The following is a 27,939-nucleotide window of genomic DNA, read 5'->3' as shown; positions in this document are numbered from 1 at the left end:
TGCTGAGAGTCCAACTGAAGCCAGTATGGTTCCTCTCAGTAAACTAACTTGAATGTATGCATATGTTTCTACAAGTAAAGGTCCATTATTTCAATAGTTGTCCTTTTTCTGCTGTAATGCCATTAGAAAGACAACCATACCAGTGTATATTTTTCCATCTTAGAATACACAGCAAAAAAAAAAAAAGTATCTGGGAAGTTCAGAGCAACGCTTCCTGAATACCGTTTTGATTATTTAGGAATGGATTTAATATTATCAGTCATTATTTTCCATAGACTGACATGGATGTGTATTTAAAAACTGGACAAGAAAACCAGAGAAAAGAGAACAGAAACCCATGATAGAATGAGTGTTAGTAGTCACACCATCATTTCACCACTTAAGTGAACTTTATGGCATATAACCTGAAGCTGAGCCTATATAATGTATACGGGACACCGATATACATGCTACGCATGATCTTAAAACCATAAAAATCAGGAAGTATATGAAAGCTGCATCTTCTTTTATTTGTTTGTCTTTGATGCTTCAACAGGTAATTTCTTTACAATCCAGGTTTTTAGTTTTTCTAGTTCAGTTCTGTTTAACTCATGATTAAGGTTTGGAAAAGTATGAAGTGATGTTGGTACTCCCAGTGACTCTAACATCTTGTTGGTCTCTTCACCCCATGAGTAGAGAACTAGTTCATCAGCAGTTCCATGACATTGAAATAATTCTGGAAGAACACTTTCATTTCTTTTCAAAGCCTAGATGGAGAAGAAACACTGTCAGACACTTCACTAAAAATTTTAAAAGAATAGTTACAATTACATGGTGACAATTCACATAGCATTTCATTTATTAACCTGCGTTTTAGTGGTTGTATTGAACTATACAACAGCAAAGAAATACTGAAGATAACTGCACTTCAAATTCCAATGTGCTAATTCTTTGCAAATGATAAGGTTTACTTTAAAATCTATATCCCTCTCCAAGTAAGTGAAATAGAAAAAATTCATGACAGCAGATGGAGCCCATGAGTATTATAATTAATCAAAGTTTTCAAAGAATAGTTACACTTATGTGGAGTCTCTAACAACTAAGGACAACTTGCAAAGCACTTTAAATAATTGCACTGCCTGTGCAAAAAGAGCAACAAAACATCATGTAAGGGCAGCTTTAAAGCTGCACTTCCCTAATACTCTGCTTATCTATTTCCAGGAAATGTCATAAGTTTAGAATATTAATCAATTGCCTCAGATGAATAAACATGCTATACTGAATTTTAATTACTATGGTTTTCATTTAACTAAGCAGTGTTTCTGTAAAATCTACCACACACTCACCTGGTAAACAGCAGAATCTTTATTGAGAAAACTAGACAAAGCAAAGACTCCTGCCAGATCTTGATGAAACCTATATGCTAAATGCATTGCCATTCCACCTCCCATCGAAAAGCCTCCTAGGATGCAACAAAAGAAACAAAGATTGGATTTTGCTGTATGTCTTTGCAACCCAGCATCCAATTAATTTTTACCTTCAGACTTGTTTCTTTTATACACAAGCAATCAAAAAACATCTTGAGTAACATAAAGGTTACAATGACCTTAAATCAAACCACGATTCAGTTAAGAAGCTGGATATGTAAAGAACTGCTTAAGATTAATTACTGAGAAAGAAAAATAATTTAAAAAATCAGCCCAAATTCCATTACTTTAGAAGCTGTTTGTGTATGGTCCCTACCAGGTAGTTGAACACCATGGCCATATTATTTCTGACATTAACAAAGCAGAAATCTATGAACAGATAATTCTCACTGCTTTTTTATTCAACCTATTTCTCCCCTAGGCTAGTAGCATTCACACATGAAAGATCTGTATCACTACTGTACATAATCAGTGAACATTCACCGCATTAGACCAGTACATAGAGGTTGAGGGTTTTTGTTGTTACACCTTAGGATACAACATAAATAGGGAAAAATTGCAATATACCCCACCTGAGCTTTAACAGGATTTCTGAATTAATGGCGTTCTGTGTTCCATATCTCTTCAGCTGCACTAATTCCTTACGCAAGCTAATTCCTCAGGGATGATTTTTACATGACAAATGCTTAGTCATTAGGAAAGAAAACCAGACTACCAAGTTACTTCAAAAGGACACATGCATAGGCTATTATTGTGACTGTATCCAGATAATGCCTAGGGTGAAGGATGACTGGCTGAAGAAATCTGTTCTAGCACAGAGATGGCAAACAGCAGAAAGGTTATGACTGCAGCTCTACTTAGAGATGCATTAGCATGCAGGGTACTAGTGATACAATTGGTTTGTACCAGGTAGTTAACTAGTGTTAATGAGTTGCAAAATTCTGAAACCACACCTTTTCACAAAAGACACATGAAATTAGGGATTGAAGAAGAAATGCAAAAATAGTAGACAAAATACCAAACTATTTCAGCTTGTTATCTTTTTGAAGTGATTGACATGAAGACTCCAGAACGGGAAGGGCTCTTCTGCAAGGGCCCTCTGGGCTTAACTTCTGTGCTAGGCAGGAGTTTGACACGGATGCTAAACAAAACCCAGGCAGGAAGTGCTGAAATGGAGCCCAATGACCCCCTGCAACTTTGGTACTTCACTGGATCCTGGGACCACACAGGAAATCTCTGGCATACACAACAAGCTCAGAAGCAGAAAAGACTGCACTTTGTAAATATTAGTTGGGTCATGGTGAGACTGTTCCCAATGGGGAATCCTCCTCTGGCATGTGTATTTGCAAATCCCAGCAGGTCTGAGACCCTTCTAGCTCACACTCCATCTCATATTATGGCTGAAAGATTTGGCTGGATTTGTGTAAGCAATGTTCCTGAAAACATTAGACTAACCCAGACACAAAGTGTTTTTTTTTTCTTTCCTTCTTTCTCCAAAACATTATTTTTTTGATTTCTGATGAATTTCTGATCAGAATTTCTACTGAATTTCTGCTTCTTCTTTCTACCTCCTGTCACCTTGTAGTCTTAAGAAATTATTATGGCCGAAAGCAGTAACTGCAGGTTCCTAACTTACAGTACTTGGATCTTCATGATTAAGAGCAAGACCACACAGCGTGGAAGACTGGAGTCTTGCTTTCCTTTTTCAAACACAGTCCTTAACTGAATTAGGTGAGCTGTATCCTCAAACTAGGAGATACACTTGGGATCCCCTAGCTATGCACCCAGAGGGCTAATATCAGGGTATTATCTTTGGTAAATAAAGCCAGGACCTGCTATTTACCCTACAAATCAATCTTTAACCAGTTCAAAGTCAAATGTAGTATGTCTAAGTGCCCAGTGGCAATTCAGAAACAAAGGCAGTTGAGGAGAAGTAGGAATAAATGTGGGTGAAGAAGTTCAGAGCACACCTTTAAAACTCACACAGGCCACATCACCTGAAATTTTGAATAAACTTGTCTTCACAAAAAATAAAAATATTGAAAATACTACTGCAAGCCTTTCATCTGCATCACTGTTTTATAAAATACAACAGCCATGCAAAGTTACATGTAAACAACAACATATTGTGATGAAGTTTCCTTTATTCTCTTTTGTGGAATCTGATCATTTACTTTATTTCCTTTTGATCATTCTGAATATTGCTGTGATCTCCAAACCCAGGAAGCAGCACTTATACTCGAAGAGACCATTTTGCATTTGCTTACAAATAAACACAGATGTACTTTGTCCACATATAAAATAAAGTCCATTTAAAGTATTTTAGAATACAGGAGAAAGAGCTGCATTGAAAACTCATTACGAGTTTGTAAATGATTTAATCTAAAATTTTGTACCCAGTTAGTCATAATTTGGCAACATTATATGCAATTACTCACCAGCAGTCTTTGACAATGCAGTCACCTTCTGTTTAGAAGAATATTAGGTAATGGTTCTTTTATGTGGCTCATACTACTATGAGAAAATGTAACACAAAGGACTAGTTCTTTGATTTTGGTTTTCCAGGGGAAAACCTGAAGTTTATCACTTGATACCACCACAATCTCTGAGTAAATTCCGTATAGTAAATGCTTCAGAAACAACAATTTGAATAAGTATTTGTAGTTGGAGACAATTTTTTTTTTAATTACAGGAAGTATTTCAGTATAAGTGTAAATTTGACATAACATGTATAATACATGCTCAATCAAGAACTTTTATAAGAATTTAAAATTTGGATTAAGGAAAAATAAGAGGCAGGAACAGATATTACACAAAACAATGTCTGATGTGACAGAACGTAAAGAGAACACAAAAGTAGAAGTACGCTTATGTACACCAATGATCTCAGCATAAAGAATACATAAACCTCAAGGCATTGCTAAGCAGATTGTGTCATGAGTATTAATCAAGATCAAAAATGACACAGCAACATTTCAACCTTAGATGGGCAGAACATAGCAAGCCCTTCGCTTGAGACCAATCTATTTCCAAGAAGTACAAAGAAGCGCACAGAAGTTCAGAAGTTCATTTGCCAATAGGTTTCCCACAAAAAGCACATTTGTTTTCTATTTTTCTTCGATATCTATTTTTAAGGAGATCTGTGATTAATGCAGAAAAGTTAAAAAATGTTTGCTCTACAATGCTCAGGATACCAGTTCAGGAAAGCATCTAACTATTTGCATTAACTTTCCTACCTGACAAAGGAGGTTTTTGCACAGGCTAAAGGGAAGCACATACAAAACAGACGCAAGTAAAGCACTTTTCGTTCAGCTGCAAAGAAACTTCACTCAAGTACACACTTATGACCTCAAACCTGCCTCTGTAGTGCTGATTTCTAGGCAATACCCCTTCACAGTGAGAAGAAAGCTGCTTGTAACTTGCTTTGCTAGTTGAGAAAGATTTGCTGAAATCACAGGATCATCACACTTCCAAATCTGAATCAGAAGGAAACTCTCATGCAATACTTTACTAAGAACAAAGCCTTCTTTGCTGGAATATAATCTATAACTATGTCAAGGTAACCCCAGCCATACGACAACATAACACAGAGTGAATAGACTGAATTTCTCATGTGTAATTTATTCCTGCTTGAATAAAATAGAAACCCTCATCACAGCTGCCATTTTTCAGTGATAAAACCTTCTTTCCAGAGCTTGTAAATGGCCTTTGGCACCTTTTAAACATCAAAGTGTTTGTATAAAACCTTGGCTTGCTTCTGCTAAAGATCTTGATTTGCATTAATTTGCTCCTCTTTTGTATCTGTCTGAAATGATAATCTGGTCAATGATGACACTTCAACTTTATATCAAGTTCAGGAAATCAAATATTTACCTACTGTCAAACTTCAGCTTTATTAATTTCTTTGTATTTGTTCTAACAATGTTTGGATTTGTATCTCAGAAAATCACTAACTTTTATGTAGCACAAAGGTTTGTTTATTTAGTCTCTCTCGTGTCCTGTATACATGAGAGAATGCTAAAAAACTCTGCCTTCTCCCCATGCTCCACTTTAGTGACTGCAATGACCTATTCCTGAGTTTTTAGGTTTTCATTCTTCTTTACAGAAAAAACACCTCTAAGAAACACAGGTTTGACACTGTTTATTTCTTCCTGAGTCGTATAGATCTGACTGTAAAACGCTTTAGTCAATTTGTTACAGATAATGACTTTGGACTTAGGAAACAAACCAGATCACTTTTTCAGTCCTTCCAATATAGTTTTAAAATGTGATCAAAGCTGTCTTCCACATAGAAATCCCAGCATAGGAAACAAATTTTAGTTATTAATCACATTCAGTGCATGAATTCTGCCATCTGCATTGAGTATAGATCTTCTGCTCCTTGCAGAGGAAGACTTTGAGCTCTTCTCAAACGCATTTGAGCAGCAGAGGTAGAAACTGCTTCATTACAGCACAGGATCAAAAGAGGAAGAGGAGAAGCTAAGCCCAGGCTTTGATGAGATAAAGATTCAGAATTTGGGGTAGGGGTGGGTTTGGGTTTTTTATTTTAAGCAGTATTTCTTCATTAGATTCTCTATAGTAGTTGTTCATCTTCCCTGTATTTCTTCAAATTTGTCAGTACAGCTTTGGTAATAAAGTGGCAAGAGATGAATGCTATAGCATACAGTGCCTGTACCAGCACAGTGCAAGGAAAGACAAATACTCTTCTGTTGTATAAGGCTACACAAGTACAGTCAGCAGCTGTCTTTGCCCGTTCTCTTATCATCACAATACATTACATACTCTTGCCTCATTTTCTTTCCATTCTCCCAGCATTTTTCATTCACAGTTTCTCCTTTCTTTAGATATTTCAACTCAGAGTTAACTTTAATGAGTTTTTTATCAGGATTTTTTTCCCTAAAGCTACATTTCAGTTTACTTTCCGCTCTCTCTAGGGACTTTCTGTGATTTACCTTGTATTAATAGTACAGCAAAACCTTGTTCTACACACCATCTGTAAAGAAGCTGACTTTGTTTTGACCTTCCTTTTTCATCTGTGAATGGAAGTATTATACACTTTTAACAGTGTTCATATATGAATATCACCAAAGTGTACAAATGCCAGTGGAACAGCAAATTCCCTTCTCCACAGAACTCCCTGAACACTGCTCCTAGTAAGTGCTTAAACATCTACTTTGTCTCAAGTGAGTTTCCTCACAGCAGCCATTTTCTCCTTTTAACCTATTAATGAAACTTAACTAAACACACTAGCAGAACTGCAATGAATGGTTTCCACCTTTGATAGCCTTTTTATTCTGTTTGTTACTCGGTAACTGAGGGTCTTTACAAGAACAAAGGCAACTTCCCTTGACTGGTTCAATCACTTCCACTTGTGAGGAACATGTATCTATTTGCTATCCAACTTTCTCACTCCCCAAAACACATTTTGAAATGCATATAAGTGTTAAAAGTTTTACCGCTTTCTTGTAAAAACAAGTATACCATAGTTTCTAGTGTATCAACTCGCAGGAAAACCAGAACCAGTTATGGTTTTATTTTCAATTGAAACAGGCAGTAGAGAGGAACCCAACACATGTACCTAAGGAATGATACTTCTTCGCACTAGAAGAAAAATAAAAGCAATGAAAAGTCTCAAAGCAATTTTTACTAAGATGTTGCTCTACCAAATCTATGGCTTGCTTTATTTACCTAGTGTGTTTGCTTGGTTGTTTCCGAGGATGACAGCACAGCCCTGCTACAACATTTACCTGTCATTTTTACAGTCATCATAACTACACAACATGGAAAAAGAAAGAGAATATATTCTTTATGCTCATGGTATTCATGACTTTTTAACTGAATCACAGAAAAAACTAGAAAATAGGCTCTCTGAAGCAAAGAGCAGTGAAGCACAGGAACAGGTTGCCTTGGAAAGCTGTGAACCTTCTGTAATGGAGATCTTTTTAGAACAAGTCATAAAAGCAATGGTAAGGATTTGCCTAAATAGAGCTGAACTTGCACTGACACATGAAGATGGATTAGCAGATGTTGTTGGGTCTCATTCTTCTATGATACTGTAGATATGACTGTGAAGGAAGTACAGGTTAGCATGCACCCTGTGGCACGTCTACATGTGACTCTCAAGCATTCTAGAAGCTCATCCATCTTTTTAATTTTCCACTGAATTCAGGTATTTATTAAAGATGAGTAAGCCTGTTTTCAACAGAGTTTCTACTAAGGCTGAAAGGATCAGAACTTGATTCACTTTATAATTCTTTCTTTCCCAAAGCCATTGTCTGCTGATAATGTGTGATGACAATATCATGACTGAATTACATTTGGTTTTACTGCTGTAAGCCTTATTTATTCCTACTCTTCACTATCATTTACTAAGCCTGCCATTCACCCTGCAGATCGAAACTGAGAACATGTCACCTTTCAAAAGACCCTTGTTTCTAGATCATTAATAAGGATACCATCAAGAGCTGGGAAACAAAGTGCCAAGTGGTGGATCCTACTCTCTGGTTAAAATTATTAGCATTTATACCTCCTATTGAATTATTTATGAAGGAAACGGAAACACTCATTTGTTAATGTCTTTTTAATGTTTACATCAGGAAGTAAAAACAGTAGTAGAGATCCAAAAGAAACGTAAATGGCCAGTTCAGGTGCAAACAAACAAGAGGAGCAAACACTTTCCCTGAAGTACAAATGCAATGCAAATTTACACTGATGCACTGAAAATTAATGAAATGTTTGCTGGGTTTATGGGGGAGATGGACTAACAGTACTGCTTTGAGCCCAGCATCTCATAGGCATAATTTAGATAAACCACAAAGCCATGTAATGGGTGGTACAGAAAGAGAAACCTCACTTGAATTGCAGTGACAAATGGCAATATAAAACCATGAATTTACTCTGTGAGAGCAAGGTAGTAAGTGCCTCGAAATGAAAAGACATTTTCCTAAAAAAGACAGAAGATATAATATAGGATGAGTGACAGCAAAAGGCTTAGAAGCAAAAGACACAAAATACCAAGACTGTAGGTGAAGTTAAGTTTGCCCAATTTTTTAATGATTTATTGTTGATTTTATCTTCCCATATTTACAGAATCCTCTTTCTCTGGGATGTCAAAGCTAAGATGTTCCCTCCCCATCCCATTCTCACACACACTGAGAGAGATGGAAATGCTAATATTTACAAGAGCTTTCATGTTACATCCACCATGGTTCAGTAGCTATGTAAGAAGTCGAGCAGTAAACAAAAAGTGGTTGTGTGTCTTGTGTTATTGTTAACAGCACAAGGGGTCAGGAATCATGCATGTGTTTTTTGGCATACACTCAAATCTACAGGGCTGTTATGGAAAGTTTATTTTCACTGGCTGCTTGTACAAGTGACTACAGGTGGCAGAGACCAGCACACTTGGATAAGCATTTCTGCCCTACACAAAAAGTGACCTGTAAAAGTAGGAAAGTAGCACTAAATTAAGAACACAAAAAGAGAACAAAAAGACTGCCTTTCACTGAAGTGTAGTTGTCTAAAGGGAGCACTATCAGAATGCTCCAAATGTGAGGTGGCTGTTTCTTTCAAGAGCTTCTAACATATTCTTTAATAAGATTGTTGAAATCTCTGACAATTTCCACCTAAGCAGGGTTGTAAAATAACTATAGTGCGCTATCACTATGGTTATTGTTAAAAACAAATAAACCAACCCAAATGAACACAAGAAAACAAAACAAAACCACCACCACCTGAAAAATCAACTCAGCTTTAAATAGAAAAATAAATTATTGTCCCACATTTCAAACTGTGATTATTTGCTTGTTTAGCTAATTTAGCAATGAATTCAGGCATTTATAAAGCAGGAATACATGCAGTTTTTAAGAAGGGATACCATCAAAGCTCAAAATTTCAGAATTTGACTAATTTTATCATCCTCTTATCTCTGAAGTCAATATAAACCTACTTACAGGATTATTTGCAAGAAGAGTTTTAGCCAGGAAGACCAGCAAGAGTAACTCAACAGGAATGTTTGTATAAAAAATGACTTCCACTATCAAATTCTAGGGATGATATATTATTCAAATAATTATATATTGCCATCACTCTCCTTTCCTTCCTTCCTCCCTCAATGTCAGGGGAAATAAACCTCAATGAGCCATAAGTCTACTTCCTTTAAAAGACTTCTGTATTAGTAGGAAAGCAATTAACAAAACTGTCAGGAAATAAGAATGGGTAGATGAGCTATGTACTACTGTGTGCTGGTTGTTACACCAAACTGATATGGAGGTTTCAAAGATGACTTTATTTACCTCCAGTGGATTAAGTAATTTAATTCTTCAGAAGTAGATTCATAGAGCAGCTGTTAAAAACAAGGCTGCACCAATATTTTTCTTGATATAGAAAACAAGGAGTGGGCTGGCATAACCTGGACTCCACCCCCAGCTTTAGAGACCTGCCCTATAAGCACCTCTTGAAATCCACAAGTGGCTAACTGTGCTACTGAAGCAAACAGCACAGGCTATAATTTCTTTCAGAACAAGTGATCTTACTGTACCACAATCTTGAGCCTTGTGGAAAGTTTGAATGGCTCCAGGAGAATCATCCCCCAGAACATCACGCTTCTCTTTTCCACTGCTTAAGAGCCTGCTCCTGCTCCCCCTCTCCTCCCACTTGCTCTCCTTTGCACAGTGCTCCCTCAGATCTTGCCTTCTTATCCCACACCTCTGAGCTGTCAGCAGCTACCCACCTTCCTGCTTGCCTAACACCTTGCTCACCCTCATCTAACAATATCTGACACTCATCCTCAGCCTGTAATTTCTAGTCCACTATTCCATATAAAACCATAACCTTCAATCTTGTTACCCTCCTCATACTCATTTTGTTTTCTTTCCACTCATTAAAACTCCCACTCATTACAAAATAGACAGTCACACAACCCAGTTCTCCTTAACTCTTTAACAACCATCTCATTCCACGTAACTCCCTCCTCGTGCAACTGCTCTGTTCCCTTGGCTTCTGTGACCCACCTGAAAAGGCCCTCACTGCTCTTCACAAAATCCTAAGTCCTCCAGCCTCTTCTCTCAACTATTTTGTTTCTATTTTCTATATAAGATATGTATAAGTATTCCCATTACAGATCTTCAACACGATACCATGTCACTGAATGCACTGGGGAAATATTCATAGCAACGTTTCACCATGGTCTCCTCTTCTCTAATAGCCTTTCCCTTCTTTTCAAGAAGGCTGCTTCCTCCAACCCTACTGCACCAGCACTCACAAATCCATTGTCTGTTCCCCGATTGTTACCTCAAGCTGGTACCTCTTTTTGTACCAGACAGATTTTCCTGACTTTTTCAAAGAGAAGTCTAATAAGATATGACATGACATCTACAACTACCTGAAAGGAGGTTATAGTGAGGTGGATGTTGGTCTCTTCTCCCAAGTTACTAGTGATAGAATGAGAGGAAATGACCTTAGGTTGCACCAGGGGAGGTTTAGATTGGATATTAGGAAAAATATCTTCACTGAAAGAGTGGCCAGGCATTGGAACAGGCTGACCAGCAAGGTGGTAGAGTCATCGTCCCTGGAGGTGTTCAAAAAACGTGTAGATGTGGCACTTCAGGGCATGGTTTAGGAGACATGGTAGTGTTGGGTTAACAGCTGGACTTGATCCTAGAGGTCGTTTCAAACCTTAACGATTCTATGATTCAGTTCAACATTCTAAGCAAATAGACCAGCAAATTATCTCCTACACACCAATCTTTCCCTTACTTGGAAAAATTTCAGGACACCCATTTCTACTTTTCCAATTGAGGCTACAGTTTGGTGCAGACATACTGACTGTATCTTCATAACCAAACCTTGGACTCATACTCTTTTGATCAAAAAGCTGTAAAGCTGCCAGGTGCCTTTACAGAACTTCTGATTTCCTGTAAGAGACAATGCCAGAAGAGGGGCAATTATTTGCACAAAGTCGCATCTCAAACAACTAAGAATGTCACATTAGGCTAACTCAGACTATTACTAAACCCAACCTTTATGCACAGAAACTTTATAGGCTCTTCAAGCTTCATTCTCCACTGCATCACATGCTGGTTAATCATCAAAACCAGCACAAAGAAGGCACCAAGTCCTCATGGAAGAACACTTAAACTTGTGCTGCCACAAGTGACAATTTTCCACTAGCAAATTTCTTATGCATCTATAGGGGTCCCCTTCTGCACCTTGGATAGACTTACTTGAGGGCTGCCTTATTTTGTTTGCTACACAAATATTAGATTCAACTGTGAGAATGTATGCATGTGGTCTCTGACACAAGGCAAAGAAACAGTGCCTTACTCTAAAAGCCTGAAATCAAAGCTTTCAGAATGAGGAAATCAGTATAATTATTTCTGATTTACAGATGAGGAATGCAAATACAGAGACGGGGACTTCCAAAGAATCTATGGGCTGAAACAACCAGTGCATACCAACTTTCTTACACTGCTTTTGACTTGTAAGACAACTTTCATACTCCACAGTCTCACTAGATCTAATTTTGAAGGCTAAAGAGAAAGGAAAAAAGCCTAGTAGCAAGTTGTATCTGTACACAGAATATCTCCCAGCTCACCCTACAGAAAAGCACCTGCCTTCTTCAGCTGTTTCCAAGCCAGCAGGTATAACACAGGAAAGACAGATCAAAGAGACTGTGCTGACAGCCATCCAAAACAATGTGTTCTGCAGCCAGGGCAATGAGCCAGAAAGGGAAAGTAAACAGAGGCCTTCAAAGAGCAACATGGGACTGGACCAAGAAAACATGTAGGCTGAATGGTAGTGGCTCTACCACGCAGGATTTTGATGGCATGACTCAGTTGGCCATAAATTTATAAGTTCCCACATTAAGAGTTTTTTCCCCAACCTGAAATAGTTTGTGGTCTAGGGATGAGACAGGGAGCCAAGGACTCGTGAATTCTCATTCCCTCTCTGACACAGTCTACTCCATTCCCTCAACTCCTGTGCCTCAAAATCCTACTATCTGTTTCACAGAAGTACTGTGAAAGTTACTTAAAATATGTGGAAATTAAGAGGGACAGGAAGATAGACATATATGAACTATGACAGCTAATACTTCATTTGTTATCGAGTGTTAATCTTTAGTGATGGGTAACATGCAAATTTTTTCCCCATGAAGTAATTCAAAATGACTAGAGCAGTGAGGAAAAGCTCATGATTATTTATATGCTACATCTCCACTCTCCAAAATACAAGTCATTTTGGGAAAGTATGCCTTTCATTCCTTGAAAAGTACTAAAAGGAAATAGTAAAAATATGTACTTTTTAAAGTAAATCACTGCCCACCCTGTATTTTAAATAACGATTACACATAACTATTCACAAAAAAAAAAAGAACACCAGTTTTAAGTTATATTTTTGAGGACACTGCTTGCAGTTAGCCACATTCCCCACCTGATACAGGTTTAAATAATGATTCAATATTCCTGAGGACTGGCTGCTGAACCAGCTGTTCAGCAGTTGCAAGGCATTCTCATGAGCTTTCAGAATGGAGTAAATTCAAAGCAGATGATCTCTTAACAATTACAAATCATAAAAATAAACACATTAAAAATAAGCCTTTCTTACCTATTAGTATTCTATTCTTTGCAATGCCATTTTTAATCTCATCGTTGATCAAGTCTGTAAGTCCCCGGCACATAGAATCAATACTTTCAATGTGTTCTGGACAATCATTAGAGATCTTATACCTGTCAAACCACACAGTGGAAAAGGCTCCTTTCATAGGTGTATATGGCCTGGAGTGACGGAAGGAAAGAAAACAAATGATTAACCAAGCATAAAAATCAAAACCCTTCAGTATACCTGATAAACAAAAACAATTCAGTTTTTCTCCAGCAAAGGAGAGAAGGAACCTTTTTTGGGTCTAACTCAATTCACATCCAGTCACATTGCATTTCCTTGCATTTGAAACACTGTCCTTCAAGAACGAAGACAGCATTTGCAAGCTGTATAAAATGCAAATTTCGGTCAGTTCAATGTCAAGGTTGATCAGGTCAGCCAAACATTTAAATTCTAAACTTGTGAAAAGGTTCTCAATCCTAAATAAAGTTAGGGTTGAAATGCACCTTGGAACAGGACAAACTGAAGTAACTGCTAAACAAGGCAGCTTGGCAGAGGCTAACTTTATGGGATTCAGTCATCGTATTCTTGTCAGAATTGACAGGAAATAGGTATCATGAACCTCTAGGTATTCACAAAAAAATTTTTCCTCATGTCAATTTTCCTTTTTCTTAAAAAAACAGCCATCCCCACCTTAATGGGGCAGGTACTTTATAAAAATAAGTGAAAGAAATGCCATGCTCTTTACTGGATTGGTTCACAGACACAAATTAGAGACATAATGATACTTTCCCCCATAATACTGTGTGTCAGATTAGTTTTAAGTGCTTTATTATGCTGCCCAAAACTCAGATAATCAAGGAAGCTACAATTCAAAGCAGCCTTTTCTTTGTTTTTAAATAAAGAAGATAAATGGAGCCCTGAAATCCAAAGAAAGGTGATCTAATTGCCTTGCAATGGCTCTACAATTCCATACCAACTGTACTGCTTTGAGATAGATGCTTCATCTCAAAATCCTTAATTGCAATGTTTAATCGGGGGCACATTTTTCATTTTTACTTAAGCTCAGATGAGCTCAGATCAGATTACAATCATTGCCTACAAACAGCCAGCCTTTGATAAATTTGTGTGGATGGGAACCCACTGCAAATGCTAACACTGACTTCTGTGCTCTCTATGGATTTTTTTCAGTAGTAGGATTAAACAAACACACAACTAACAAAATGAGAGAGCCACTATTTCAATTATTCTTAATGAAAGAACAAATTCTGCCTTTATTAATACCAGAGAGGCTTCACATATGTAAATGGCTATTTCTGAACCAGAAATACTGCCAGTAGTACTAGCATACAAGACGCAGTCTAGTATTTGCATTACTCAGTCACACAAGTCAAAAATGAAAGAACACAGATTTTTCTTTTCTGCCCAGTGCCATGAACGTGAAATAAAGTTCATGACTTAAAAGCTGGTGAGCCAAATACAAAGAAAGAGGCAACAAACACCAACAGATAGGTACAGACAGACTACACTGTTTCATCTTTTTGAGCACAGCTTCAGGAACAAGTACCTAAAACCCACAACAATCTACTGTTATTCAAAATGGCATACAAGTATGTGTCACATTTAGTACAGCGTGCACCTTAAGTAGACCCTCAAAACAAACCATATACTTAAGCACCAGAATTAGCAAATTACTATATTTTTTTTCAAGTTAGCCCTTACTTGTCTATCAGAAAAAAGATAACTCCTAAATTAAAGGAAAATCAGGTGAAATATTTTGTATACCCAACAAGGTAAAGCTACAGTTAAAAATGGTTACTAAAATGCTTTTGCTTTTTGTTTGTTTTGGTTTTTGTTGTTGTGGTTTGTTTGATTTGTTTTATTTTTAAACTTCTCTTTAGTATTACCACTGTCTTCAGGATTCTTCCCAAACGAATTGATCAACACCAGAGAAACAAGATTACAGATCTCTAATTCACAAAAGGCAATTTCTAAGAGAAGACATTCCAGTCAACAATACCACCAACAGCAGAATCAGTGGAGTTTCTGGAAGTCACTTGGATGGTGTGATGTACAACAGACTAAGTGCTTGGGCAAAGAGCATTTAATTCATGGTTTTAGCTTCTCTCTCAACGACTTTTACATCAGTCCTGGTTCAAATACTTAGCACCCAGAGTGCTTAATTTTCTAGTAAAACCAAAGTACCTTATATTTGTGTGAGAAAAGACGTGTAAGGTTTTTCGTATTATTACAGCAGGTTGACCCAGTATTTCCATGGAATTAAGATACAAATATGTATTATATTACAGAAATACACATTACAGAAATATTAAACGTGTTTCCCCACAACTGAAAGACAGAATCAAACAATTTACAAACAGGACAAAATCCATTATGAGATTAGAATACTTGATCAGACATTGAAACTCAGGATGTTTACCTGCGGTCTTTGCAAATTCTTCAGTAAAACAGATTAAAGACTAATGTGTCTTAAGCCCACAGGAAGATACCCTCAAGCAAACAGACAAGATGCTTTCAGCTGTCTCAAAACCGTCCTTGCAATCATTCTTGATTCTTCAGAAATGCATTAAAAATAACCTTTACATAAAGCTGAGAAGTAAGATTCTTTTAATGGTTCACCCAACTGGCACATCTGTTTTAGTCATTCACCTTGTTCCTTAAATAAAATCCTTTATTAGCTGGCACACTACAACTCAGACATTACCACGGTAAACAAATATGTTTGGCATGGAACCATCTGTACAGCTCCAAGAATACAGAACAAAATTTTTTCATACAATTAAACCACAAAAGTAAAAAATAATAAAAAAATCCCTACATTACAGTGACATGAGAGGCTGGACTGAAATACACAAAACCAAAGAAATATAGAGTGGAGTGAAAACTCATCTGGAAAGATCAGCATGGTCAGTTAAGGACAGCGTCAGACCAAATGGTCAGCTTTAAGTTCGGATTTTTTGCTCTCCTAAGTTTAATCGAAACTCATAACTTTAGTCCCGATGATTTCTTTTCATCTGTGCCTCAATTTCTTTTTTAAAATGATACTAAAAATAAAGCTCCATGTGTCTGAAACGCATGCTGTTGAAACCGAGAATGAAAATATATAGACCCAAGTTGTGGTGGTGTTTTTGTTGTTGTTGTTATTTATTTAGTTTTAAAGGGGATGTGTGTTTTGTGTGCTCCAGAGCAAGCAAAACAAAAGTGTTCAAATCCATATAAGAAAACAAGAACCAAGAACTTGTACCCATTTTTAGTGGACATTTGAAACACCATTCCCTACAGATTGAACTAACTCTTAACATTTAAAAATAAGGAAGAAGGATGACATAAAAGAGACATGGCTCATATCAAACAGCATTTAAGAAACTGCAGTCACCCTGAGAAAGAGAGTCTTTATAATGCTTCCCAACATCCTAACATCACTCCAGACCATGTTTTCCAATTACTTTATAGGTCTTATTTTTTAAGGGTGTGCATTGATCTACAATTGTTTTCTAACACATACATCTCTTGCATGAGACTGCAGTTTCAAGATCCTACAACACCTAATAATTGAATGTCTTAAAAGGAAATATATAATATGTATCTATTATAATAGAAATATATTACAGGAAATCCTGTAATATCTCTAAGTATTTATCATCCTTTCAATCTTTTAAATGTGTATTCAGAAAGAAGTAAATTTCACTGTTGATTTCACTGCAAAGTTTCAAAGTAATGCAGATCATTCAAGTTTTGACAAACTGAAGACAGGTTAGATAATGTCAGTAATGTTCTAAGGATGAAAATATTATAAAAGCAGGAAGCAGTAACACCACCTTTTTCCATCTTCCTGGAGCATGAATTATACACTCTTGGACTTCTTATATCACGTTTAGAATTGTGCTAAACAGTTTGAAATTATCTTAAGTTAACAGAAGTGGAGCGCAACTGAATTACAAGGTCCAAATTCAGATCTAAAAACATGCCAAATCTTATCTCCAAAATGGTGCTATTAGCATAGCAATTCACATAAAACTACAGGTGTTTTTGTTCGTTATCAAATAAATCACTGTCCCTGACCAGCATTTTAAGTTAAAAGACAAGCCAGCACTACTAGATGCTTTAAATAAGAAACATAAGAGTAGCAGACAGCACGTCAATAACTAGTAAATGTTCCCCCAACTCTCTCCTGATGCACGGTTGTACAACTGCCTTCACACTCAGTGCTACAATCACCCTGCTGATGCAGTCACATAAAACCCAGACCACTGGTGCTGGCTTACAGCTTTCTTGAAGTTCCAGACAGAACTTCCGGAGATGTCAGACAGAACTGGTAATTTATACTGAAGTTAGGCTTCAAGATTCAAAGAAAGAAAGAGAAAGATCATAATTTTTTAAATCCTCTCTTTTGCTTCCTTCCCAAACCCACCTCCTCTCAGTTAAGAGTCACGGAGTTGCAAGAGACATTGTAATGTTGTCTTTTGGAACTCTATGCATCCCTTCAAGAAAATCTACAGAGCACACTGCCAGACTGCTTGAGTTCTAGAAGCAAGTCTTGACTCTCTTAAAGCTGATGGCAGGTTTTTCCAATGAAAGCAAAGTTACTCCCCAGTCCCAAATTCTCTGCTAGCATAAACTCACTGCTGATACTAGCACACCGCAATATAAAATCTGGCTCATAATTCTGCTTTTTAATTCCCACTGTCTGCTTGAAGCAGAAAGTGAATTTTAAAAGAAAAGGGATGAAGGGAAGACAGAGAATCTACCTATTCAAATCAGAGGTCTAATTCAAAGCTCTAGTCCAAAGTGTACCTTATGTTAAATCTGGGGTTCAACACATCTTAACAATGAAGCTTTGTGGTGTGCTAACGCAGCATAAGATGTATCAGAAATTCAAACAGCTTAAACTTGGAACAACAACAAAAAAAGGCAAGGGAAGAGTGATCTCCACTAGGCATATTTTGTCTGTTCCACAGAACAGGCTGCGCCTGTTCACTCAACCACATGCAAATGCTTTTGATAGAGTTGTTCTGGATGTATACTGCCTGAAATGAGAGCTAACTGAGCCACTACAGAACAGTTACCTAAAGAAACACTGTGTTGACAGCTTTTGTTACTTAGGACAAATCCTATTCATTGAAGACAAAGGAAGCCTCAATAGAGGCTGTCATAAAACTCGGCAGGTCAGATTCTGAGTTTGCTTCTGTTTCTTTCTTTCTATTGGTTGGTTGGGGTCTTTTTGGGGTATGGGTTTTTTGGGGGGCTGGTGGCGGTATAAATTGTGGAGATTTGTACTAGTCAGAGACACAGCAATAATGTTAGCACTGAGAAGACCATAAATGACCTTTTCTAGACACTGCCAGTTCCTCAGCAACCAGCTAATAGTTGCTGCTTTATGAATTCATTGAAACAAAGTGGCAAGAGGCAAAGCAGGGTCCAACCTCAATCAGTTCTCCTTTACAGGGTTTGAAAGACACTCTTCAATTCAGGGTTGCATCTTTCACAAGCTGGTGGCAAACAACACTGAGGATGGATGAATATCACTAGCTAAGCACAGACACCCCCCTGAAAAGACTGTAAAGCAAGAGCACAGAATGGCACAGACCCCACAACTGCTTGCTGCAGAGGCCACATAAAAACCAGTGTTTCCAACTCTTCTGTATTGGAAAACAGTTGAGAGAAAAGAAACAAGAGGAAGGATGTCTAAAAGCATCACGTAGTTAAAGGGATTGGAAATCAAAGATTACTGCCATCATGTTCTACTTTGTTTTCCCAAAGCATGACTAAAGTATCTCTGACAAGTGTTCCACATGATATTTAGTGTATGATGTAAGCAATACATGTATGTGTAGCCATAGATAGCATAGCGTAGATATGCGTATCCTCACCTAATCCAAGAGGAGAAATAAAAGGAAAATATTAAATTTATCCAAGCATGCTTCCATCATTATTGTGCAGAATATGTCAAATTTCTACTTACAGAAGGAGATGAAAGAACCATCCCATGATACCAGCCATAACCCCTTCCATTTGTCCATCAAACTTCCACCTCTAAAACGGCTTCTTTGTGTTAAGTTTATGAATGAGATTAGAGCCTACAAAAGTGAAGGATTAATAACATTTGCTTGAGCCAAACATAGTATGATAGGTACCGTGCATGCTCCCCTACGCAGCTCTGCCAATCCATCTCAAGTCTGACCTGCAGTACCCCTGCTGCTTTTCCAGTCCTAGGCCTCTCACAAGTAGAGACTGCCAATGCAGCTGAATGGTGCCAAACTGTCTGGTGGTTTTGCGATATAGCCAAATGGGGACTACGATGAGATGAAACTCATTTCCACCCATGAGCCGAGCAAAGATGTGAACTTAGGTGAAAGGATGGAGTACCAGGCCACATAATGCTGAGCAGTAGTTACCAGGCACATATTTAGAGACAAGGGAAATCAGGGAAAAATGTGGGAAGAAAAAATCCCACACAACAAATTGTGCATAGAGATGTACTGGCCACAGAAAGGTACATTGGGTGAATATCAAAAAGATCCACAAGATAGCCCAAGAAATATTTATAGTTTACTTTCCGACTTGCAAAAGAGAAGGGCTGTCAGAATGGAATGCTAGACAAGGCAAAGAATCTTTGACCTAGATTTTTTTAAGGGGATTACAGAAGGTAAGGTATACTTATTAAAACAAGTGGAGCCTAAATGGTTTTAACTTTACCACGTTAGCTCCTGCAACGCCAATTTAAACTATCACTTTCTATTAAAAAAAAAAAAAGGTTAAATTGGGTGGTATTCAACTCTGATTTAGAAACTCAATAGAAACCTAATGTTTAAGTCACAGTTGTAGCAGCTGAAACAGTATTTAAAGCTGCAGCCATCCTGACCCAAATAAAAAGGGAAAAAGGAAACCCTTTCCTTTAAAACTATTACTGTAGACGTGGCTTTAGGGATTGCATCAGCTGCTAGGGCTACAATTTGAGCTTCTTTTTTTTAATTGAAGATATACATCAGTATTACAGGGAGAGGAAATAGAATCCTGTTGTGTTTAACAAGTTTAATCTATGTACAGAAGCACAGATCTTGAAAGAAAGCTAGATAAAGTTAAAAGAACAACCTATTAAAACAAGGTCTCCACTCATTTTTAAGTATTACAGTTGCCTACATTACAGAGACAAAAACAAAACTTCTCTAAGCAATGCCTAAAAACTTTCATTTGTACAGCAAAATCTGCATGCCCCAGCTGCACACATTAAATTCCAAACTTATTCCAAATTCAGGTGCTGCTACTCTCACTACATCACACTGAGACTTCAAATCCACATATTTTTCCATTTTTTGTCTAAGCATGCTTTTTACCATAAGCATTTTGCTTAGAAATTTTGGGGTTTTCTTAATAGTAAATTGCACTACCTAACATTCTGGTGTTTGCGCTCAGGCAACAAACGAGACTCACAGGACTCTCAAAAGTGACGGGGAATAAGTGTGAGAAAATGCTGCAGACACATTACCTGTCCAGGGGGTATCTGGCTGATTTTTCTCTATACAGACACTGCACATTATAAAAATTATTAAAGAAAAGTAAGTCTTTAAAAAAGTGTAACTTTTTACAGAGACCTATAGAGAATAATCAAAAACAGTTATATAAAATGTAGTTCAGTAACATTCTCTTCCTTTTACCCACAAAATGGAAGTATCCTCTCTAGTGTTTGCTGAAATCAATGCTAATGAAGCCAGAGAGCATGTTTTAGAATTCTTCTAAATTATATGCTGAGCTGGTTTTCCAAAATATTTTCAAACATATTGATTCTTCAATCAAAACATGTCTGAACCTCTGATGTTGTAGTAAATGAGAAGTACTATGTTTCAGTGCCATGGATAAAATCTAAACAAAATGTAAACATAAATGCCATCCGCTCCCACAAAGAAAAAAAATATTGAATATTTTGTTGAAAAAAGGTGAATTCCACTGCTTCTCAGAACACTAATAGAGGTGAAGAATGCATAAAGCCAAGTCTATAGATCTATCAGCAGAATTATATCCAACAAAAACACAAAGAGGTATTCCTGACCTGCAGTTTATCCTGCCAAAGCCTCTAGCATTGCAGTTGTATTATCAAACCTGCTTTTCCTGGCATAACTACTTTGACTCAGAGTGTTGAATGTCTATGTGGTAAGTCATGCTGGAAAAGACAGGAGTTTATAGAGCATGAACTACATCCACATTAACAGTATTTTGCCAGAAAAGCATATTAGCCAAGCAATCCTAGTATGGTCTTGCCTAACTTCAAGCTTTTCTTTGATTTCATCATCAGTGTAAAAACCTGCTGGCAAGCTCTACAATCTGCTGCTATAATTGACAGTGCAGTGGCAGGTTGTGCCACCCACACAGACTCTCACTCACATCAGCATAGCTTTCCACCAGCATATTGCTCTGTCTCTACATGATCAAAGGCTGCATCAGAACTTTCTTCAACATATCTGCACACCTGTAACTGTCTACCTATAGGTCTCATTTTCAAGGATGCTGAATTCCCCTGTTGGTGCCAGAAGCATTTGGAATCCTTAACAAAACATACATATGCACATTAAATCAGACCATATATTCAAGAACCTAATGCATATGTAATTATCATAATGCCTGCCATTCAAGTTTGGATGTTCTAGGCCTTGGTTTTCCTTTCTGTGGAAGAAAGGAGAGCAACCTTTACAAATGTTTCAGAAAGCATAGTGCGTTTTGGACTTGAATACCAGAACAGAATGAAATGGGTCTGTAAAGGCCTCTGTTATGTGTTATTGGTTGAAACTGAAATATCTTCACATGCTTCACTTCAGCATTGCTGCAAACAGTGGCAAACATTATTGGTCTTAAGGGCATCTGTTTTATTTCACTATGTCAGCTAACAGTGCTTATCAGCAACAGAGGGCTGTATGCTAATATTCCCAAGCGTACTTCACATTACCAGTCAAAGACAAACAGCATGGGTATTTTTTATTCTTTGAATATACAACTTTTCAGTTTTGCTAAAAACCACTTCTGATTCAACTCACGCATGACCTCTAACTGCTCAAGAGAAGGTAAGTAACCTCGACTTAAAGAGAGTAGAATTAACTATTCACATCTTTTAATTACTACACACTCTCTTCCCATCTGTTTACTAGAGTACTGAAATCCAAAGTCTTAAGACAAAAACAAATTCCCCATAATCGCCACACATTTGAGTCAGGAGATCTTGCTGGTTAATTATTTATACATAGTTTACATCTGTAGCTATCCAGAGAAACCAACACAAATCAGAAAAGGATGGGACCCCAACAGTGCAGCAGGACGGAAAAGTGAATCATTGGCCTAACAGATATAGTCCGAGGTGCTCTGGCTGCATGGAGCATGTGAAGAAAGATTGTTGCACAGGGAAACAAAGCCTCCTGCATTTCTTCAGTACCTGCTGTGTTTATAGGGAAGAAATGGAGCCCATCAGTATGTGTGATGTGGCACTGATAATTCCAGCACCGCTTTTGCATGTCATCAATGAAGTAACGAGCACATAATTTACAGAAAATAATATTCACTACCTGCTAGCCCAGAACACACTGCTTCAAAGATTTCCACTCATGGGCTTGATTTTTCTGTAACACAGTGAGTACATTCACACTGCAATCTCTCAATTGCTTTTCCTGCCTAAGTAGATCATAAAAATACATGGTTAAGTAAAGGTTTTTTTCATGTATTAGTGAGTGCCAGACAAAATCTGCTATTATACTTGTTTATAGCCTCCAAGAAAATTTCTTCTGACTTTCAAACCTCTGTACCTCGAAAGTGCGTGTAGAATGTCACAATTTCCTTTTCCTTTCAGCATTCATCCACACTTACGCACAAATTCAGAAAGAAACTTAAGCCCCATTACTTTTTGAGGAAGCGTTTTCCTAACTTAGAGCCACAGACACCTTAAAAAGGAATTCACATTAAGAAAAATTAAACATCTCTGAAGTGTAAGGCCATGCCTTCAGATAGATAAAATACAGAGGTAGAGGTCCAACTTTTAGCCTTGAAGTTTGACCTCATTGACTTTCAAATTCCTAGGAGTATATATTTTTATCTGTATTTCCAGTCTACCACTAACACAGTGTCATTTAATAATGAGATTCACACCTACAGTGAATGTTGAACTCAATTCTCTTTGAAACAGTTGGGTCAGGATTCAAACTAGAAGAAATGTGTAATTTCAAATTCCTAGTCCTTTCTCCAGCAGCTGAAGATCTTTCACATCCTACTTGCCAAAAAGACCAACAACCTTCGGAAGTGAAACGTGACATTAAATACAACAAAATATTTTCTTGGTTAATTTATGAGAGTTAATAAAAGGTAGGATTGTGATCCAAACATGGCTCTACAATGCCATTACAACACACATTGAAGTACCTTCTTCTATTTCTATCAAGGAGATGGAACGCTACTACAAAGACAGTACCTGAATTTGAGTTAGAGACTGTGACTTCTGTGAAGTCTTATCCATTTAGAGTCTTAACCACTTAAAATCACAGTCCCTGAGCAGCAATGTATTCTTGAGCTCCAGTTTTGCCAAAAACTATATACATGAGAAAGAAGAAGGAAGTGTTATGACAGTCTATACCAATATTCACAAGCATATTTTACACTACTGGAATAGAGTAATTTAATCCTACCGTTAAAATATATTAAAGAATACCTGGCAGGAGCTGTTGGGTAAATTACTTTTATATGTTGGAAAGCCATGTCTTGATTTAAGATTTGTTTTATCCATGTTCTTGCTCCTTGGCCAGTATCACCTGTGTCACACAGAAGAGTACAACAAGAATTATTCTGTGCATTTAGAAAGAAAACTATACAATGTCAAATATATTTACACCAGATAGAGCTAACCTCTAAATCATTAACTTAATCCTCCAAAATGCTAATAAGGAACTTTGTAGAATAACCTCAGCCCCCTTTCCAATGAAGATGGACTCAAAACTTCCTAGAAAGAGACTACTTAAGAGGTCCCACAGCCTAAGTTTAAGAAATACTTTACTACATCCAATAGATTAAGTACCTCCTAATCAGGCACGAAGCCTTACCTCTTACTTGCAACTTACCTTATTTGCTGTTAGCAGCAAATACAGAAAACAAACACTGATGAACATCTTAAAAAGTAAAATAAAATTTGTGCTGCTCCTCTTAGAAAAGTTAATTACTTTTACTACATAATTTTATATTAAAACTTAGTCAAGAGCAATAAACCAGATATTCACATTTAACTATGCTAATATTACACATAGGCTTTAGGGGAAGTATCAAACACTCCCAAATGTTTTGTAAAAGTGCTCAAGAGATGACTTTATGTTAAAATATCTGGCATGCTCCTCAAAAACCTTAACCCCACAGTTCTGTACGAAAGCTAGTTGAGATCTGACTCTCAATGCACTTTTTCCTAGTCTTATCAACTCAGCCTATAACCAAAACCCCTACAAGACCCCTACAAACAGATATACAGTATGAATTCTTATGCAGATGGCATGTGTTCCTTTCAAACAAATATACACATATACACCAGTCAGTTTCTAGAGCCTGTCTTCCTGTCACTGGTATCTTCAACTCTAAGTTCACCGTCACCTCTCTGAACAGCATGCACACACAAGTCTCCAATAAGAGATGAACAATGCTTCAAGCCTGAGAAAACAGGCCCATCAAGCAATATGGTTTACAGTAGGCACTAATATAACACGTAGTAATGTTCAACCTAAAAATGTGGTGGAGATTCAGCAAGCTGGAATTTCACTACTGCCACTCATGCCATAGAACTTCAGTCTTGTTTGAAGTCGAGGCTCCCACCACATATTATCAACTCAAACTGCTAATCTGAGTTAACAGTGTTCTCTATTACTTTATCTCAGATTGGTCAGTTTGACTTTAGAGCTTTCTCTATTCTTGTCAATAAAATGGCCAAAACATAATAAAAAATACTGCTACCCTAAGGCAGGCTTATTGCCATGTTACATGGGTTCATGTGAACAATGTCACATTAATATATCAAGTTAACTGTTATAATGATTATAATTCCCTAAGCAAGATGATTTGCTCTTCCTTTAGCACTGAAACAAAATTCAGTGATCTTTTTTGATTCTGAAGATGCATTAATTGTATGTGTAAATATAGAAGGCAAGTGGATCCAAACCCAGCATTTTTTTTTCCCTGTTGAGCACAAGTGACATAACCATGAAGTTCTCCACATTTGACCTAAATACTCCAAGTGAAAGATAAGCAATAGGGTCGCAAAACTGACAAGAATCTTATTCTGTGCTATGTTAAACAGTAAAATCAAAGTTACATCTTCAACAGGATGCTTCAGAACACACTGTCACAAGCACTTCGCTTATGTGCTCTGGTTGAAGTCCAAATACACGTCCGATTCTTAGACATGTCACTTGACATGGAAAGGTTTCCTCATGGTTGGTGTCACCTAATTTATGAACAACATATCTTAAAGAGGTTTGAATTTGTTTTTTCTATACACTCTTTTCAATTAGAAAGCAAAAGCCTAGGCTTTGCAAATACTTGCACAGGACCAACCTTTAGGTAGGTCAACCTAAGCAACTATCTGACTGCTTACAAACTGGGACTTAGGTCTCTTACAAACTCCTTAATGGTGCAGTACACATCTTTTATTATTCACTCACATTTCTTAATCTCTGCCAAGATCAGCAGAAACATCTACAGTTAACGAAGCTAGTTGGTCCATGAAAAGTTCATAGAAAACTCATTAAGTAAAAGAAAATTTAACTATGACCTTCTGTGTGTCAAGAGTCCCCACAGTCCAGGTGCTCTGCAACTGCTGTGTGCGCTCGCATGCGGAGACAATGCATTTTGATTTGGTAAGAACAGTATTTAGAGGGGAGAAAGACTGTGACACCAAAGAAAACTCAACAACCTTCTGAAAGGTTGGTCTTGCAAGCTGTTATTAGGTTTTAGCATTATATGTGCTTTTGAACACCACTAAAAAGAGCAAACAATGCACAGACAATTACATTTTGAGTCTGTTTCCAAACCTGAAATAGACTGAGGCAGCAATACTTTCTTCCTCCCCTCAAGTAAAATATGAGCTATGTTCCTTTTAAACATAACTTGAATTTCCAAACTTTCTTTCTGTGCAAACTTTAAACTTAACAACAGGTAACGTGTATGTTATAAAATGCAAAGTTGTAAACCTAAGGGTAAAAAATTATGTCCCTGCTCACTGCAGGGGGTTTGGACTAGATGACCTCTAAAGGTCCCTTCCAACCCAAACCATTCTATGATTATACATTTGTTATGTCCATTTGCCTTCCCTGCTGAGTTACCAAATGGATCTTCTACCTAAATTCGATGTACAGTACTGGGAATTTTCTAAAATTTTTCTATATCATTTTGCATTTACATTCTCCGCAAATGCTCCGTCTGGAGCAAGTGTTATGAACATAACAATTCATGCCATTTGACTGCCGCTTTCCATCACAAGCGCTGTACAGAAGGCACCAATTCAGGTTTCCAGGCCAGCCCACAGCAACAGCACTGTGGCTATTCCTCTTTTAAATTCTATTCTGCCAAACTGCTAAACAAAACCAAATAAAAGCACCCTTATACTTCCCCATTGCAAACATGAATGAAATCATATAAAAAATTAAAAAATTGTAGAGTACTTTAACCACATGTGGAATCAACCTCTAACCATAATCTTCCCTTACTCCTCCAACATGAGAAAATTATTTCCTCAGTCATTAAAGCATTATTGTTAATAAGAGGGCTGAACACATCTCTTACAAACTCTCACTTTCATTCTTTAACGCACAAATTTTGAGAAAGGTAAAATTAAACTAGATTATAAAAATGAAACTAATATAATAAGTACGCACATCTTTGTTAAACTAAATAGAAGCATCAGGTAAAAGCAAAACTAAGAGACACTGAAAGAGTCGAGCATGTTGCCATATGCACAGGGACAGCTCAAGAGAATTGATTCCCAAAGCCTTGATCTAATAAAGACCTACAATTACTATTATTTTTTTTAAGTCATGTGGACTTTGTTGTTATTTAGCAGGTTAGGCATAACTTTCAAGAAAAAAACAAAACAGACACTCCCCTCCTGCCCTCAGGCTGGTCACTGATGCAGGTAACTTCCTTCTGTAAATGGTGGCCATGAAGCCAGTTTGGACACGGCAGGGACCCTTCTGAACGGAGATAAGTCAGTCTGACCATGAACACTGTTTTTTTAAAAGGTGACAACAAAACTCTCAGTCTGATCCTAAAAACGCCGAGAGCCATTTTAACGATTAAAATCACCCTTCACACGTGGTTAACCTCAGAGTGGCCAAATTAAGATAATATTTTCCGGAACGCGTTTGTTCTTGCGGCAAAGCAACCCAGGACTGGCACAGGCACACGGCTTTGCCCAGGGCGGCTCCCCCTCGCCGGCCCCGGGGAGGCCGGAGCCGCAGGGCCGGGGACACCTCACACCCCTTCTCCTCCTCCCCCTCCTCGCTCCCCAGCGCTCCGCAGGCCCCTCACGCAGCACCGGGCCGCCACCTCCCTCCTCAAACCACCCCCGCGCTCCCGGGAGGGCCCCGCCGCGCAGGGAGAGACGGCGGCAAGGCGGCGGCAGCCGTCCCGGCCCCGCGGGCGCAGGGCGGCCTCCCCCGGGCGCCACCGCAGCGCTCGTCCCTAGCGGGAAGCGACGCCGACCCAGCCCCCGCCCCGCGCCCCGGCCCTACCGCGGGGTAGCAGGGGAGAGAAGGGGGAGGAAAGCAGCCACCTGAGCCGTGCAGGAAGATGAGGGAGGCGGTGTGCCTGCCCGCGGGAGACACCACGCTCCTCTGCAGCGCTGCGGGGGCCGCCATGCCCGCTGCTCTCCTCCTCCTCCTCCTCCTCCTCCTCCCGGCCCGGCCCTGCCGGT

At 38.0% G+C, this 27,939-nt stretch overlaps 1 protein-coding gene across 1 annotated transcript; it reads right to left on the bottom strand.

The window, feature by feature from the left end:
* Positions 1-488: 488 nt before the first annotated feature.
* LYPLAL1 (lysophospholipase like 1) lies at positions 489-27,939 on the bottom strand. Its single transcript, XM_064446273.1, has 5 exons — positions 27,799-27,939; positions 23,704-23,803; positions 13,008-13,177; positions 1,326-1,441; positions 489-746 (listed from the first exon to the last, which is right to left on the bottom strand). The coding sequence occupies exons 1-5, from the start codon at positions 27,881-27,883 to the stop codon at positions 507-509; spliced, it is 711 nt and encodes a 236-aa protein (XP_064302343.1). The 5' UTR covers positions 27,884-27,939; the 3' UTR covers positions 489-506.

This window comes from Phalacrocorax carbo, chromosome 3 (genome assembly GCF_963921805.1).
Source record: "Phalacrocorax carbo chromosome 3, bPhaCar2.1, whole genome shotgun sequence".
Taxonomy (NCBI): domain Eukaryota; kingdom Metazoa; phylum Chordata; class Aves; order Suliformes; family Phalacrocoracidae; genus Phalacrocorax; species Phalacrocorax carbo.
The sequence above is the reverse complement of the archived record's forward strand: the minus strand, read 5'-3'. Positions and strand labels throughout refer to the sequence as shown.

Excerpts from the sequence above, each read along its gene's own strand:
- LYPLAL1 (XM_064446273.1), bottom strand. The coding sequence starts at position 27,883 with ATGGCGGCCCCCGCAGCGCTGCAGAGGAGCGTGGTGTCTCCCGCGGGC. Across the intron at positions 1,442-13,007 it reads AAAGAATAGAATACTAATAG|GAGGCTTTTCGATGGGAGGT; the intron begins GTAAGAAAGGCT and ends GTTGCATCCTAG. Across the intron at positions 747-1,325 it reads AAGATTCTGCTGTTTACCAG|GCTTTGAAAAGAAATGAAAG; the intron begins GTGAGTGTGTGG and ends TTCTCCATCTAG.